This window comes from Cuculus canorus, chromosome 6 (assembly GCF_017976375.1).
Source record: "Cuculus canorus isolate bCucCan1 chromosome 6, bCucCan1.pri, whole genome shotgun sequence".
Lineage (NCBI taxonomy): Eukaryota > Metazoa > Chordata > Aves > Cuculiformes > Cuculidae > Cuculus > Cuculus canorus.
In genome coordinates this window covers 1,532,388-1,546,976 of record NC_071406.1, presented here as the reverse complement: position 1 = coordinate 1,546,976, position 14,589 = coordinate 1,532,388, and the positions used below count along the sequence as shown (strand labels likewise).

General features: G+C 49.7%; 1 protein-coding gene across 9 annotated transcripts in view; it reads left to right on the top strand.

Annotated features, from left to right (window-relative positions):
• FMNL2 (formin like 2) overlaps window positions 1-14,589 on the top strand; it is a 130,051-nt gene that overhangs the window by 76,270 nt on the left and 39,192 nt on the right. For all 9 annotated transcript variants that reach the window (XM_054070721.1, XM_054070726.1, XM_054070724.1 and 6 more), the window contains exons 4-6: window positions 3,852-3,928; window positions 6,128-6,211; window positions 8,593-8,745. In XM_054070721.1, coding sequence (XP_053926696.1) covers window positions 3,852-3,928; window positions 6,128-6,211; window positions 8,593-8,745 — 314 coding nt within the window. The remainder of the gene's footprint in view (window positions 1-3,851; window positions 3,929-6,127; window positions 6,212-8,592; window positions 8,746-14,589) is intronic.

Here is a 14,589-nt window from a genome sequence, read left to right as displayed (position 1 = left end):
TACTCTGACAAATTATCGCTGAGCTGTACTCCAGGTCTGACTTCTCATGTAGGCAGTGCTGGTGGCGAGTAAAACCTCTGTTGGGTGGCATTTTCCACCCACATGAAGGGGATGTTGAAGGTCTGAGTCCCCTCTGAGCAGTTGTGTAGCCGTTCAGGGCAGCTGGCAGGGTTCACCTCTCGCTTGCAGTCTCGTCCAAGGTATCTGGGTTGAGAAATGAAGACATGGGTGGGGTGTCTTTACCTGGCAGAGCCTCAGCTATCCTTATGCGTATTAATTTGTCCAAAACAGTCTGTTAATCACGCATAAAAGACTCAGACACTTCCCTTGGCCTTTCATGTGAACATCGTGTATCTCTGAATGCAGCTTCTGGTAGCCAGTGACAAGACAAGGGGAAATGGCCTCAAGATGCTCCAGGGCAGATTTAGGTTGGATATCAGGAGGAATTTCTTTACTGGAAGGGTTGTCAAGCATTGGAAAAGGCTGCCCAGGGAGGGGGTTGAGTCCCCATCCCTGGAGGGGTTTAGAAGATGGGTAGATGTCGTACTTGGGGACACGGTCTAGCGGTGGACTTAGCAGGGCTGGATTGATGGTTGGACTTAATGATCTTAAAGGTCTTTTGCAACTGAAAGCATTCTGTGGTTCTGTCCTGGGATGTATTGGTGCCTGGCTCTGCTATTTCCACACTGTTCCAGTGGGCCTCTGGATTTCTAGACTAATGGTAAAGCTCCATCCCATTTGGAGGAACCTCTGGTATTCAACCGCTCTGGATATCAGCTCATATCCTGCGTTGATAGCTATAATAGCCTCTACAAAAATAACAGAGGAGGGGAGAGCAAAGCAGATCCTGCCGTTGCCTGGCCCGGCCTCGGCCTCAACAATCGCCGCTCTGTGTTGCCGTGCAGTTCGCAGAGGTTGGTGCCCTGCGGTAAAATCCGGATCCTGACACGGGGCTTCCAGGCTGGGGCCAGCTCCTTCCACAACAGGGGTGCACCTTGTCCCTGTGAGGGGTGGATACTGGGCACCCCAGTGCTTCCAGTGCACCCGAGACCTCAGCGATGCCTTCTGACAGCGCTGCTCGTGTCAGGGGCCGACGAGGAAGAGGAAACCATTGAGTTGCAAACCTTTACGTTTGCCTGTTGCTTATTATAGGGTTTTTTTTAATCAAATGGTGAACAAGGGTCTTTGTGTTTTCTCTCCTGAAGGGTTTTTGAGATTCATTGAGTGTTTGGGCACACATTGAGGCCTTTCTTATCCCAGTGCCGCTTGGAGTCCCATGACAAATGACAAAACCGAAGGAGCCTAAAAATAACTCGGTCGAGTTCCTCTCCTTTGTTGTGTTATTCCGTCTCACCAGCAGCTTTTCCTCAGCCAGGGCTGCCGGACGGGAAGATTTACACATGGGCTTCTGGAGGGATGTGCGGTGTGGTGGGCAGAGCTCACAGTGCTGGGATTATTGCTGGAGTTGAGGGGGTGTCAGCGGTTTTGCTGCTGATCCCCGGCATGGCCAGGAGAAGGAGGTTCCAAATGCTGCTGCAAAGCACACATTTCAGCTTGTAATCGGGGTCGGAATGGCTCTTCCCAGAAAAACGATTGCTTTTTGTGTGAGCTGAATTGTGAAACAGGGAAATGGAAGTGTTGAAATGACATGGTTTTAAAGAAACTGCAGGTTGGAGGCTCCTGGAGCCCAGTGCAGCACGGAGCCGTTCCTTGCTCCCTGCTGTGGTCTGGCCTCTCTGAGGGAAAATGGTCCCATACGGCGCACGTGGGAACACACTGCCTGTTTCGTAGCATCATGGGATGGTTTGGGTTGGAAGGGACCTCAAAGCCCATCCAGTTCCACCCCTGCCATGGGCAGGGACACCTCCCACTGATCAGGGTGCTCAGCGCCCCGTCCAGGCTGGCAGTGGCTCTGCTGTGCCCTCCCACCCCAGTCCGTCAGTGCTCCAGCAGTGTCCTACCTTCCCTTCCAGCGAGGAGCGGCGCGGCGTTGCCTGCAGCCAGACTGTAAGCCCTCTTGGGAGAGAAAATACTGCGTTTTTATACGTGGAGCTAATTAAGTGCAGTCCAGAGGAGCCGTGTGGCTGAGCTCAGCTACCTCTGGCCCTGTAAAAATTAATAGTGCCTTGTGTCTGCGAGGGCTCACCGTCTGTTCCAGTCGGCCGGGGGTGTTTTGTGCTGGGATTTGGGCTCGCCTCGAGGCGGCCGGTGGGGTGAACTAGCGTGTGATCAGGCTCCCCGGAAAAGGCAGCCGATGGTTTTCACCGAGGTCAGCAGGTGAGGTAAACCCTGTCCTTTCAACAGCCTCACCTCAAAAAATGAACTCGGGAGAATTATTAACTGCCAAGCAGTCTCCTTGGCTTTATTGGGGGTTTATTGTGTTGCAATGAGGATAAACCCTTTCTCCCTAGTGTTCAGCGTGCAGCGGCATCGCTTGCCTCTTCAACTTACGGAAGCCCTTTCCAAACACATGAGGTCTCTGTGTGTGACCACGGATGAATGTCGGTCACTAATAGTGCAGTTCCGAGATGGATATCAGCGTCTGTCCGTTTCTGCTCTCATTTACCTTGGGCACGAGTAAAAGGTAGCGCTGGTGCACGTTGATTTTGCAGAGAGGAGAGGAGCTGCTCAGCTTGAGATGAGTCGCTGTGCAGTTAGAGATCTTCTGTCATGACTGATGCCTCCTTTGAGCCATGGGTGACAGGGGGGCTCTCACCATGTCCCAGGGAGGTTTTGACAGGTCCCCCTTTCTCCTCCTGTGTGGAGATGACACCAAACCTCATCTCCTTTCCACTCTGTGTTTTATTTCTGCTATTTTATAACCTTTTCCCAGCACAAGTAATTAGCGCACACGAGTAATTAAAGCACGCAGATGGCAGCACTTGTGTTTTATTATTGCTCGAAGCTGCGGGTTTGATGACGACAGAGAAATCGAGGCAGGTATCCGGTGTGGATGTGAAGTTGTGAAAGCGAGATGGAAGCACCAGGCTGAGAGTGGAGCCCGAATGCTGTAGTTCTCAACAGAGACTTTGATACTAAAACAAATCTCGAGCTGGAAAGAAATGTTTATTTATCTACAGGCTTTTCATTTTCTTTTAATTTTGGCTTGTATCAGAAACAGCGAGGGGAGCAGGACCAGGGGTGGGATTCTGCCCTGTACTCAGCGCTGGTGAGGCCACGCCGCGAATCCTGGGTTCAGTTTTGGGCCCCTCACTCCAAGAAGGACATTGAGGGGCTGGAGCGCATCTGGAGAAGGGAACGGAGCTGGGAAGGGGCTGGAGAACAGGGGTTATGAGGAGAGGCTGAGGGACCTGAGGCTGTTTAGTCTGGAGAAGAGGAGGCTGAGGGGAGGTCATCGAGAGGTGGGTGCTGGGCTCTCCACCCAAGTGGTAGGTGCTGGGATGAGAGGAAATGGCCTCAAGCTGCACCAGGGCAGGTTCAGGAAAAAATTCCTTACTGAAAGAGTTCTCAGGCAGTGGAACAGCTGCCCGGGGAGGGGGTGGAGTCCCATCTCTGGAGGGGTTTAAAAGACAGGTAAATGAAGTGCTTAGGGATATGATTTGGTAGTGCACAGTTACAGTTGGACTTGATGATTTCGGTGGTGTTTTCCAACCTAGGAATTCTAGGATTCTATGATTCTTAATCCTAGGATCTCCAAAATTTGAATGGGAACAGCCATTATTTTTCTGCACAGGCTTTTGTTGCCTGCCGGACCGTTGTTGCCACATTTAGAGAGGTTCTCGGTTAACCTTAATGTTTTATTTATTCGGTCCACACTGCGTGAGATGTTGGTACAGTTAATAGCATCGCATGACGCTAATTGGTATATCTGCCTGCTCACTCCATTACAGAAATTCAGAAGACGAGTCCAAGAGTCTACTCAAGTGCTCCGAGAACTGGAAATTTCTTTAAGAACAAATCACATTGGGTAAGCATTTCTGATGCCCTCTGCTCTAAGATGTCTTCTTTACCATCTCCTGATGGATGTTGTCGAGAAAATGTCTCTTTGCACGCCAAGCAGCAATAGTACTTGAATGGATCGCTAAAGCCTCAAGGGCTCAGTGAAGGGATAGTGGGACATCTTAGAGGAATAATTCAGGTTTAATCCTTTCAGGATAGGGTTCTCCTGCATCTCTGTGAAGGCTGCAGTCAACTGCTGCTCACCCTAAGTTGGTCGGAGCAGGAGTGAGCGTGGTTGTGTCTACACCAGTAATAGTATTGCAGCTAAAAATACATATAGACCTCCAGTGTTGTTTTATAGCTTTAATATGATGCTGTTCATGAAGCCTGGCTGTAATTGTTACCAGGATTTTACTTCCACAAAGCAGAAAATTCCTCTCAAATAGAGACGTAGTTTTTTATCCAACATGCCATTCCTGGCCCTGTTCCCACTGGTCGCACCTCTCTGCTTCAGGTCTCAGGACCAGGACCTGGTTCAGCACTGGTGCATCAGCCAGGAAGGTTGCTTCCACGTTTTGTTTCATGATCACACACTCAATTACATCGGTTTTATTGGATGCTGCTCTCATTTTGAGGAAATGGGTTAAACCGTAGGAGGAACAGAAGTTCTCTCTCCCTGGGAACTGACTCCCCAGCATGGCAGGTCCAAACGGCATGGGTGGTCCAGGGAACCTTCTTTCAAGCTGCACCATCACAGATGCTTGCAACAAACTTCTCCCACCTCCCTGCTGTAGCTCCTGCTATATTTTCCCTCGTTTTCCAGCACAAAGGGTTCCCCAGAAGAGACTTGGGGTATCCAAAGTGTTGACACTGCAATTTTATGATGGTTCATGGGTGTGCAGAAGGGACCGTGATGGTGCACTAGATAAATAGAAGATGCTGACAAGACCAATGTTTATTTATTTGCTTCACTTGGCTAAAGGATGTGTTTCAAAATACACTTCAGAAAAATGCTAGGTTGTTTATTTTAGCAGATAAAGAGCAAAAGATTTAAAGCCTGAAGACTTGAATAACTTGGGGGTAAAATTCCAGCTCCTGTTGGATGGGGCTCTGAGCAACTTGATTGGGTTAAAGATGTCCCCGTTCATGCAGGGAGGTTGAAGTGGATGACCTATAAAGGTACCGTCCAACAAAAAGCGTGTGAGGATTCTATGATTCAGTAGTAAATTCCTGCTCTGCTGAGAGCAGAGTGGCTGTGAGGCCCCACAGGCAGAGCCCGAAGTCCCGGTTCCATCCCTGGCTCGGCACTCCTCCAGCAGCACCTGACCCGCTCCTGGTGGGGTTTCAGGTGCCTTCGTTGAGGAGAACTGATCTGGGCCTGTGCTAAAGCTCCTTGCCTCCTGCTAGAGATGAAGATGTGAGGACAAATAAACCAGATCCCAGTGACCCCTGCATGAGAAGGTGGCTGTAACCACTGCTCAGCGGTTTGTGCTGGAGGGAAGATGGGTTTGGAGCAAAGCCCTGCGACAGCTGCACCCATGGCCTTCTGCAGCCACGCCGCTGTGGTCAGAAAGGCTCTTCCCAGTGCCAGAGCTCCGTTTGTAGGACAAACATCCAGTTTTGGAGCAATCCAAACAGTCCATAGGAGTTATAATTGGGTTTTTTTTGGTGGAACAGTTTTCCCATCACAGTGCTGCAAAAAGGACAGCGAGAGAGCTGGAGAGGGGGTTTTGATCAGGGAGTGCAGGGAGAGGACGAGGGGAACAGTTTTGAGTGGAAAGAGAGGAGACTGAGATGAGAGCTTCGGAAGAACTGTTTTGCTGTTCAGGTGGGGAGGCCCTGGCCCAGGGTGCCCAGAGCAGTGGTGGCTGCCCCATCCCTGGAGGGGTTCCAGGCCAGGTTGGATGGGGCTTGGAGCCCCTGAGCCAGTGGGAGGTGTCCCTGCCCATGGCAGGGGTGGCACTGGATGGGCTTTGAGGTCTCTTCCAACCCAAACCATTCCATAATTTTGTGATAAAAGCTGTTTGCAGGACGTTTGTGAAGTCCTCTAAAGGACTCTGAAAGATCTTTAAATAATAATTGGGAATTTTTAAAACTTCTCTTAAAAAAACACTGCTGAGCAACACAGCCTTTCCTGTGCTGGATTTGTCTCCAGTTCATCTCACAAGAATTCCAGTATCTGCAGCAACCCATGAAACGCTCTGATGTCTACTGATTTCTCTAACAGATGGGTCAGGGAGTTCCTGAACGAAGACAACAAAGGCCTGGATGTTCTGGTGGAGTACTTGTCGTTTGCACAGTACGCAGTCACGTAAGTATGACACTCCTGGTACTCGCTGGGCTTGGGAGGCAAAGCAGGAATCCTGCCCTCTCTGTAGGGCTGGAGAGGCAGATGCTGGATCTGATGCTCAGCTTTCCTGGGAGCAGAGCTTTCCTGCTGGTAGCTCGGTACAACCCTGCGTACGTAGCTTAGAGCAGAGAAAATGGTAGTGTTGGACCAAAACTGTGGGGTCATCACATGCTGTGTTGCAAAGAGCCTAAGATCTCACCTGGAGCCCTGCATCCACCTCTGGAGTCCTCAGCACAGGAAGGACACGGAGCTGTTGGAGTGAGTCCAGAGGAGGGCACAGGGATGATCCGAGGGCTGGAGAACCTCTGTCGTGAGGCCATGCTGAGAGAGTTGGGGTTGTTCAGCCTGGAGAGGAGAAGGCTGTGGGGAGACCTTAGAGCAGCTTCCAGTGCTGAAAGGGGCTCCAGGAGAGCTGGGGAGGGGCTCTGGATCAGGGAGGGCAGGGAGAGGATGAGGGAGTGGTTTTGAGCTGAAAGAGAGGAGATTGAGATGAGATCTTAGGCAGAAATGTTTTGCAGGACAACAGGAGGGATTTTACATGTTAGGAAGGCCCTAAACTGAGCTTTTGCAGTTCTGAGAGCTGGTTGGTTTGGAGCCAGCTTTACCTATTTAGGTAATAAATCAGTAAATGTGCTCTATTAAAAGAAATTGGGGAAAAAAATAGCTTTCCTTAGTTTTTCTATCACACAATTTGAAAGAGATGTTCAGCTGAGGATCTGACCTTCTCTATGGGCTTTCATTTCAGGATGTTGTAGGGGTAGATTTTTTTATCAAACTGTAGGAAAAGAAGTGGTTAAAGATGCTGTTGTGGTTAGGGACTCAGGCTGAGTAGAGGAGGTATTTTTTTTAAAAAGCACGCCATCGGATGTCTATGTATCACTGTGTGGAAAAGAGATTTTGATAGAATTGCAGTAAAATTAATGAAGGAAAATTATATGCTTTAAAATGTTACTACTGCTGGAAAAAACTGCACAGCAAAAAGAAGTGTTTGGGTAAAGGCTTTCTTTCTAAAATTGTACAAATGTGCGCAAGTTCGCTGGCCGGGCTTCTCCCCTCTAACGTGGTAAACATGAGTAATAACCTCAAAAGTTGTAAGGGGAATGAGCAGTTTTTGCTTGAAACAGCAGTAAAATGGGCAAGGGGTCAGAAATTTGAGAAAATCTGTAATGTATGGTAAGTCCTCAGCAGAGGGAGGACATGGAGCTATTGGAGTGAGTCCAGAGGAGGCCACGGAGATGGTCTGAGGGCTGAAGCAACCTCTGCTATGAGGACAGGCTGAGGGAGTTGGGGTTGTTCAGCCTGGAGAGGAGAAGGCTGAACATTCCTTAGGGAGAAATGTTTTGCTGCTCAGGTGGGGAGGCCCTGGCCCAGGGTGCCCAGAGCAGTGGGGGCTGCCCCGTCCCTGGAGGGGTTCCAGGCCAGGTTGGATGGGGCTTGGAGTCCCTGAGCCAGTGGGAGGTGTCCCTGCCCGTGGCAGGGGTGGAACTGGAGGGGCTTTGAAGTCCCTTCCAACCCACACCATTCCACGAATCTATTCTGTGATTCTTATTTATCGCATGTGCTGGGTGATTTGTGAGTGCCGGGAACCCTGAGTAAATGCTCAGTCTCATATTGATGGAAGAAACATAATTAGTACTTGCACAACCTATTTATGTATTGAAGTAAAGTGGAGGCAGCTTAAGCATTCCCCCTTTTTCCCTTCAAAGTAGGGCTGTTCATCAGCAAAGCAGCAATGGTGTATTTGTAGGACATTGAAGGACAACGCTAGGTAGCTCTTTGAGATCCATATTTGCTGCCCTGTGCTCTTGAAGCTCATGCTCAGTGGCAGCAGTAGGGAAGTTGGTCTGCTTCCATTTCTTCCTTTCTTTTTGCAGTCGGTTGGGACCATCTAAAATGACTTTGGAGAACAAGTGTTTTGAGAAGCGACTGAGGGGCCTGGGGTTGTTTAGCCTGGAGAAAAGGAGGTTGTAGAGGGGTGGGTGCTGGTCTCTTCAACCAAGTAACAAGTGATAGGACGAGAGGAAATGGCCGCAAGTTGCACCAGGGTAGGTTCAGATTGGACATCACGAAGAATTTCTTCACGGAAGGGTTATTGGGCACTAGAAGTGGCTGCCCAGGGAGGTGGTGGAGTCCTCATCCCTGGAGGTATTTAAAAGACAGGTGGATGAGGTGATCAGGGATTAGTAGTGGACATGTGCAGTTGGACTTGATGATCTCAAAGGTCTTTTCCATCCAAACGATTTTATTGTTCTGTCATAGTGATGGAAAGGTTGAATGGGAAGAGAAGCGTGTTGTGCGTCTTTTCTGTCTAACCTGGCATTGGAATTCCTGTTTTCTTTCAGGTTTGACTTTGAAAGCTTGGAGAACAATGTGGAAAACTCAATGGACAAGTCCAAACCTTGGAGCCGATCTATTGAGGACCTGCACAGAGGCAGTAATTTACCCTCACCGGTCGGCAACAGCATCTCCCGCTCCGGCAGACACTCAACCTTACGGTAAGGCCTTTGATGAGGCAGTGGGTGACCTGCAAACAGCGAGTGCCCCAGGGAGAAGTGGCAGCATGGGTTTTCCAGTTAGAATATGGTTCATCTTCCCTCTTTCCAGAGTCTAGGGTTGACAAATGTAGGAAATGTGTCGTACTCGTGATTTTGAGGTGGAAAGAAGCACTAATCTAACAACACGAGGCAGTGTTACAAAGCAGTTAAGGAAGGGAAAACAACAGCACTGCCTCCCTTCCTTGAGGCAAAATGATCTAAGGATGCATGACACTTTTCCGTCAGGTACAGTGTGGCTTGCACAGAGCAATTCCTCTTCTCCAAAGAGTGTCTCAGAATTTCCATGAACCCAGCCAGTCTGGGGCTCCAGTCTGGTGTCTTGTCCAAAAAGGACTCCTCTAGTTACTTCCATGCTGCTATAAACAAGAGTTCTTTGCTTTAAAAGCCTACTTCCACCTTTGAAACCTGCTGTAAATGCTGGCACCAGCCAAGGCTTTACTAGGAACTCTATCTTCCCAAGGACTGGGGTTTTTATGTTTGTGGAAAAGGCAGGATTGCTTCTCAGGTGGTCAACTCAGTTATGTTCCTCCAGTGCTTCACTGTTACAAAACACGGTGACATGCGGTCCTGTTGCCTACGGGCAGAAATTAAAGTGCTGAATGGCATCTACTCACACTCTTTTTAACTCTGTTTGGCTTCTGTGGAGTTTTCTTACATAGTGCTGTGAGCACAAAGGGGTCCAAAAACGATGGAGCCAGTGAGGACTTGCAGCTTTTTCCTACATCTTCCAGTTGAGGTGGAGTTTTGGGTTGTCAGTCGGTGATAATGTTGGCTCTTGGGTTCTAAAGTGGGCGCCTTCCACCACAGCTGGAGTGGTAGTGGCTGTGGGGCCTGGAAGATGCGGTTCACAGACCTCAGGCACACGACTCTGGTAGAGATACAGGCTGCGCAGAGCAGCAAAACCACTTGACCAGGTGATTTTTGGGTTTTGTTAGTTTTTTTACTTTCTTTGCTCTTTAATGACTGTGATGGAGAAGTGGTGGAGTCTGGTGCTTGCAGGAGGCTGTCTTGATTCTCTCTGGCTGTGGGAGGAATGCTTGTGATTAGTTACGCCAGAAATGCATAACTCAGGTATACATTACATGTCTCTTACATTTTTCTCTCTTCGTTTCTTTCCATGCTTTTTCCTTTCTCACATCCCCCGTTTTTTCTTACCTTTTTTATTTTCCATTTCAACGTCTCCCTTCTTGTATCCTTCCTTCCCATCCCTCTTTCCCACGCTCTCCTCCCATCCTCTCTTGCATCCCTCCCTCCTCCGCTCTCATCCGCCTTTCATGACCCATCAGATTGGTTTCTCTGCCCGAGCACCCTCCGTTCAAACGCCGCCAGAGCTGCTTTTCAGCCAGCTGCCTCTGGAGCGGCTTCGCTTGGCGCTCTGCTGATGAGGCTTCGAGTCGGAAAATCTCGTAAGTCCCGTGGATGAGCTTCCACCCAGGACGGGCTGCGCCGGGCATGGAACTGCGTGGCGAGCGCTGCTGCCCATGCCGTATAATCTGGTGATCATACGTCTTGGTATAGCGACCGCCTGAGCATCAGGGGGACTTTCAGCTTCCAAAACGTGTGGTTGTCACATTATAGCATCAAAATGTAGATAGCGTCCATAGAGTGGGATTTTCTAGGAGTAAATAAGCTATGTTTTGCTTTGAAACAAGATACTGGTTTCCTTTATCTTATTGCAAATAGCATTATTAGTTTCATACCAAAGAAATAGAGCCTGTAGTTATCGTCCAACTTAATATTTCTTTTTTATTATGAATAGAATCATAGAATCATGGAATGGTTCCGGTTGGAAGGGACCTCAAAGCCCATCCAGTGCCACCCCCTGCCATGGGCAGGGACACCTCCCACTGGATCAGGGGCTCCAAGCCCCATCTGACCTGGCCTGGAACCCCTCCAGGGATGGGGCAGCCCCCACTGCTCTGGGTCACCTAGAGACTTCACTCGTATCCAAAACTGGCACAGAAATGTAACCTAACGGGGTGTTTTTCGGACAAGTGTCCCCTCCTGCCTGCAGAGCCATCTCGGTGCTGAGGACACGTGGCAGAAACTGTCCAACAGCCATATGGAATTGGCATCTTGTGTTTTTTCAGTAGCTGGGGACTGCGGTATTAAAGAAAGTAAAAGCTAAAAGTAGGTGCGAAGTTTTTAAGAAGGTTTTTTTTTGTATAATTGGTGAATACTGCTTAAGTGAAGCAGACCCTTATCCTGAGAACAACCTGATCCAGTGGGAGGTGTCCCTGCCCATGGCAGGGGGTGGAACTGGATGGGCTTTGAGGTCCCTCCCAACCTAAACCATTCTATGATTAATCGTAACAGGGTCATTTAAAATTCAGGAGCTGGACTCGTCCCTGCTGTGCCATAGCAGCAAGAGAAATGAGAACAGGTTTGGCCTGGTTTCGTTTAGCAAGAAGATTTGGGAGACAGTGTTCCCTGCCAGTTTTAACACTGTTTTTTCTCATTTCTGGTGCCTGTCTGGCAGGTCCTGGCACCGGTTCTCCAGGGGTCAATAACGGTGAACCTGCTGTAGCCCTCATGGTCCCAACTGATGTGTGTTGTGCACACTTAATTAGCGCAAAAGGAGTAGGAGATAAGCACAGAGCAACCCTGGCAGGTTTATACCCCTGCACACTTGCAGACAATGTGGCTCCATCGCAGGGAGCAATTCTCTCACCGCCAGGGATGTGCGTGGCCTGGTGTGAGCGCAGCCGACAGTGACGTGGGCACAGAGGCTCTTGGTTTGCGTGGCCGAGGCTGCCCGTTCCGAATTGTGGCTTTCCCTGCCTTCCCGTAGCTCGTCTCAGTGCTGCTAGACCCTGCCAATTCCCTCCTCACTGGGTTTCCTTGGCAACTGAAGGGTTGTTTTTTTTTTAGAGGAGGCATAGAGAGTTGGGAAGCAAACACCAAAATGAGATCAGGAGGATAAAAACAGGGATGAACCTTGGGGGACTTCATTTCTGCTTCTTTGGGGATGAAGAGCATTGCTTTCACATGAGAGTTGTACTCTCCTGTCAGATAAATATTAATGTGGACTTTGTGTTGTCCTAGCGCATTGGAAATTCCCTTTCTTCCGAGTTGAATCCTTCAATCTTTATGTGGATTGAACTGAGAAACTTAATTTTGTTCTTCAAAATCCATAACGAGTGAGTGAGCAGGGCCAACGTATCTTAACCCATGAATGGGCTCTGAGTGCATTCAGATGTGGCACAGATTCTTACGCTGCCGTGGGTTGGACTTTGCCATCAACACTTCCATTGCTGGGGGACCAACTACCTTCGTGGCTGTGATTTTGGTCGGATCCTTGCTAATTTAGCACATTCTGTGAGCAGCCACTTGTTCTTGTGATTCTCCTCGTTCCTCTACCTGAAGACCATGGTTTTTATGGACCTTGGGTGGGCACTGGCTGTCCCTGGCGGCTGAGGGCGGCTCTGATGCCGCGTGCGCCCCTTTTCCCGTAGCCTGCACAGTGCTGCTGTGGTGCCACATCCTGGGGGAACTGGGGGAGAATTGTAGAGTCACGGAATGGTTTGGGTTGGAAGGGACCGATTCCTGCGGGATTCCCCCCAGCAGGAAAGGCACGGAGCTGTGAAGAAGCTCCCTCCCACGTGTGCCATCCCATCCCCACCGCTGGTGGCTGGCAGGGGGAAAGCGTTAGACGCTGCGGGAGCTTGCACATGGCTGGATTTTCTGTTTCGGCTCTTCTCAGATGTACGGTTTTACGGTTCTTCTTTAAAGGAGGGGCAGAGGAACTAAAAGAGGAACCATCTGCATTTCATTACCGGGATAAATATACTCGTGGTGACACAATCTTTGACCTGCAGCAGACAGGAAATCAAAGCCAACAACTCATCCAGATGCTTGGAGCAGCCTAGTGTTTGCTAGCAAGAAATGAAACAAAGGCAGGAGAAGATCATCCACCCTGGTTTGGCTCATGTCGTGTTAAGGGAGGCGTTAGCGCTACTGCCGGTCTGCCCTGCCTTCAAGGAGGGAGCAAATCACACCAGGGGTCGTTGAGATTGCAACTAATGTAGAGAACATCTTCAGTCTTAGAGCGTGCAGTAAGAGAGAGTTTTGGTACAAAGAATCCTCATTAATTCTTGGCATTCGTGTCTGTGTGAAGAAATTTGCATCTGTGGAAGGGAAGCGATAGAAATCTAGGGCAGAACCCCATCTGTGCTGGACAGCTTTCCGCTGCACTGCAGCTCTCCACTGCGTATTCTGCACCCGTTCCTCAGCCTAAGGCTAAACTCCTGCGGGTGGGAGCTCTGAGCCAGGGGGTTGGGATCTGGGTGTTACTGATGGTGTCACTGAGTAACTCACCACCGATGTGGGATGGTGGGGAAGGCGGGAAGAACGCCACGGAGAGAGCACGGAGCAGGATGTGCAGCGGGGACAGAGTCCCCAGAGCTGGGATCACCTTGGGATTTGGGAAAAGCAGCTGAAGAACTAACTGGTGGAAAAAACCCTTGTGGGTGCTGGTTAACACCAGCTGAACATGAGCCAGCAGTAGCCCAGGTGGGCAAGAAGGCCACCAGCATCCTGGCTTGGATTGGTTGTGGGGTGACCAGCAGGAGCAGGGAAGGGATCGTCCCTCTGTACTCGGTGCTGGTGAGGCCACAACTCGAATCCTGGGTTCAGTTTTGGGCCCCTCACTCTAAGGAGGACATGGAGGGGCTGGAGAACATCTGGAGAAGGGAATGGAGCTGGGGAAGGGGCTGGAACCCAGGGGTTCTGGGGCTGTTTAGTCTGGAGAAGAGGAGGCTGAGGGGAGATCTCATCATTCTCTGCAGCTCCGGGAAAAGAGGTTGTGGGGAGGTGGGTGCTGAGCTCTGCTCCCAAGTGATAAGCAGTGGGACAAGGTGAAAAGGCCTCAAGTTGTGCCAGGGGAGAATTGGACTGGATGTTGGGAAAAATGTCTTTACTGACGGAGTGGTGAAGCCCTGGCAGAGGCTGCCCAGGGAGGTGGTGGAGAGGTTCAAGGAATGTGTAGCTGTGGCACTTCGGGACGCGGTTTAGCAGGCATGGTGGGGTTGGGCTGACGGTTGGACTGGGTGAGCTTAGAGGGCTTTTTCCAGCCTTAATGATTCCATGATTCTAAGAGAAGACACCAGATACCTCTGACTGTGCCTGCTGCGCTGGTCACTGGCATGAGAATCCTCCAAGTGAACATCTGCAGGCTTCAAAGCAGCAATTTTCCTGCGTGCAGGATTTCTGCAGCCCTTGCTGGGTTTCTGTGGGTCTTTTCCACTTCTTTAGAAGAGGCAAATACCATCCCCTGTCTTCACCTCAAAGCCCTGATCTGGTGTCTGTGCTGCTCTGCAGAGCTGGGCTTTGGTTTGGTGTCCAGAGAGGCACACAGGGAATGAGGAGAGTGTGTCTCAGCCTGGGAAGATACCACGTTCCAAGGTCTTGCTGTGTTGCAGAGTGTCCTTGCTCCCCAATTCTGCTTCTCCTTGCGCTCCAAGTGATTGGAAAACCCAAATCCTGTCTCTGTATTCATCTTTTTATCAGTGTAAGGAGATGTCTTCCCGTTTGTTAGAGCTGACAAAACTCTGTCGTGTCTAAAGACATCCTGAAATCCTGATACACCAGGCACTGAGGAGGAATTCTTCCCTCTATCAGTGACAAGATAAAGATCTAATTACTCTGCTTGTTTAAAATTTAAAGGAAAATAATATATTCAGCTTCTGGTGGTTTAAAACTGAGATAAGTCATTGTAGGAATGATCTCTATATGACTGGAAATGACTTCTACATCTTTTCATTGCAGTGGGTTTTGTATTTAGTG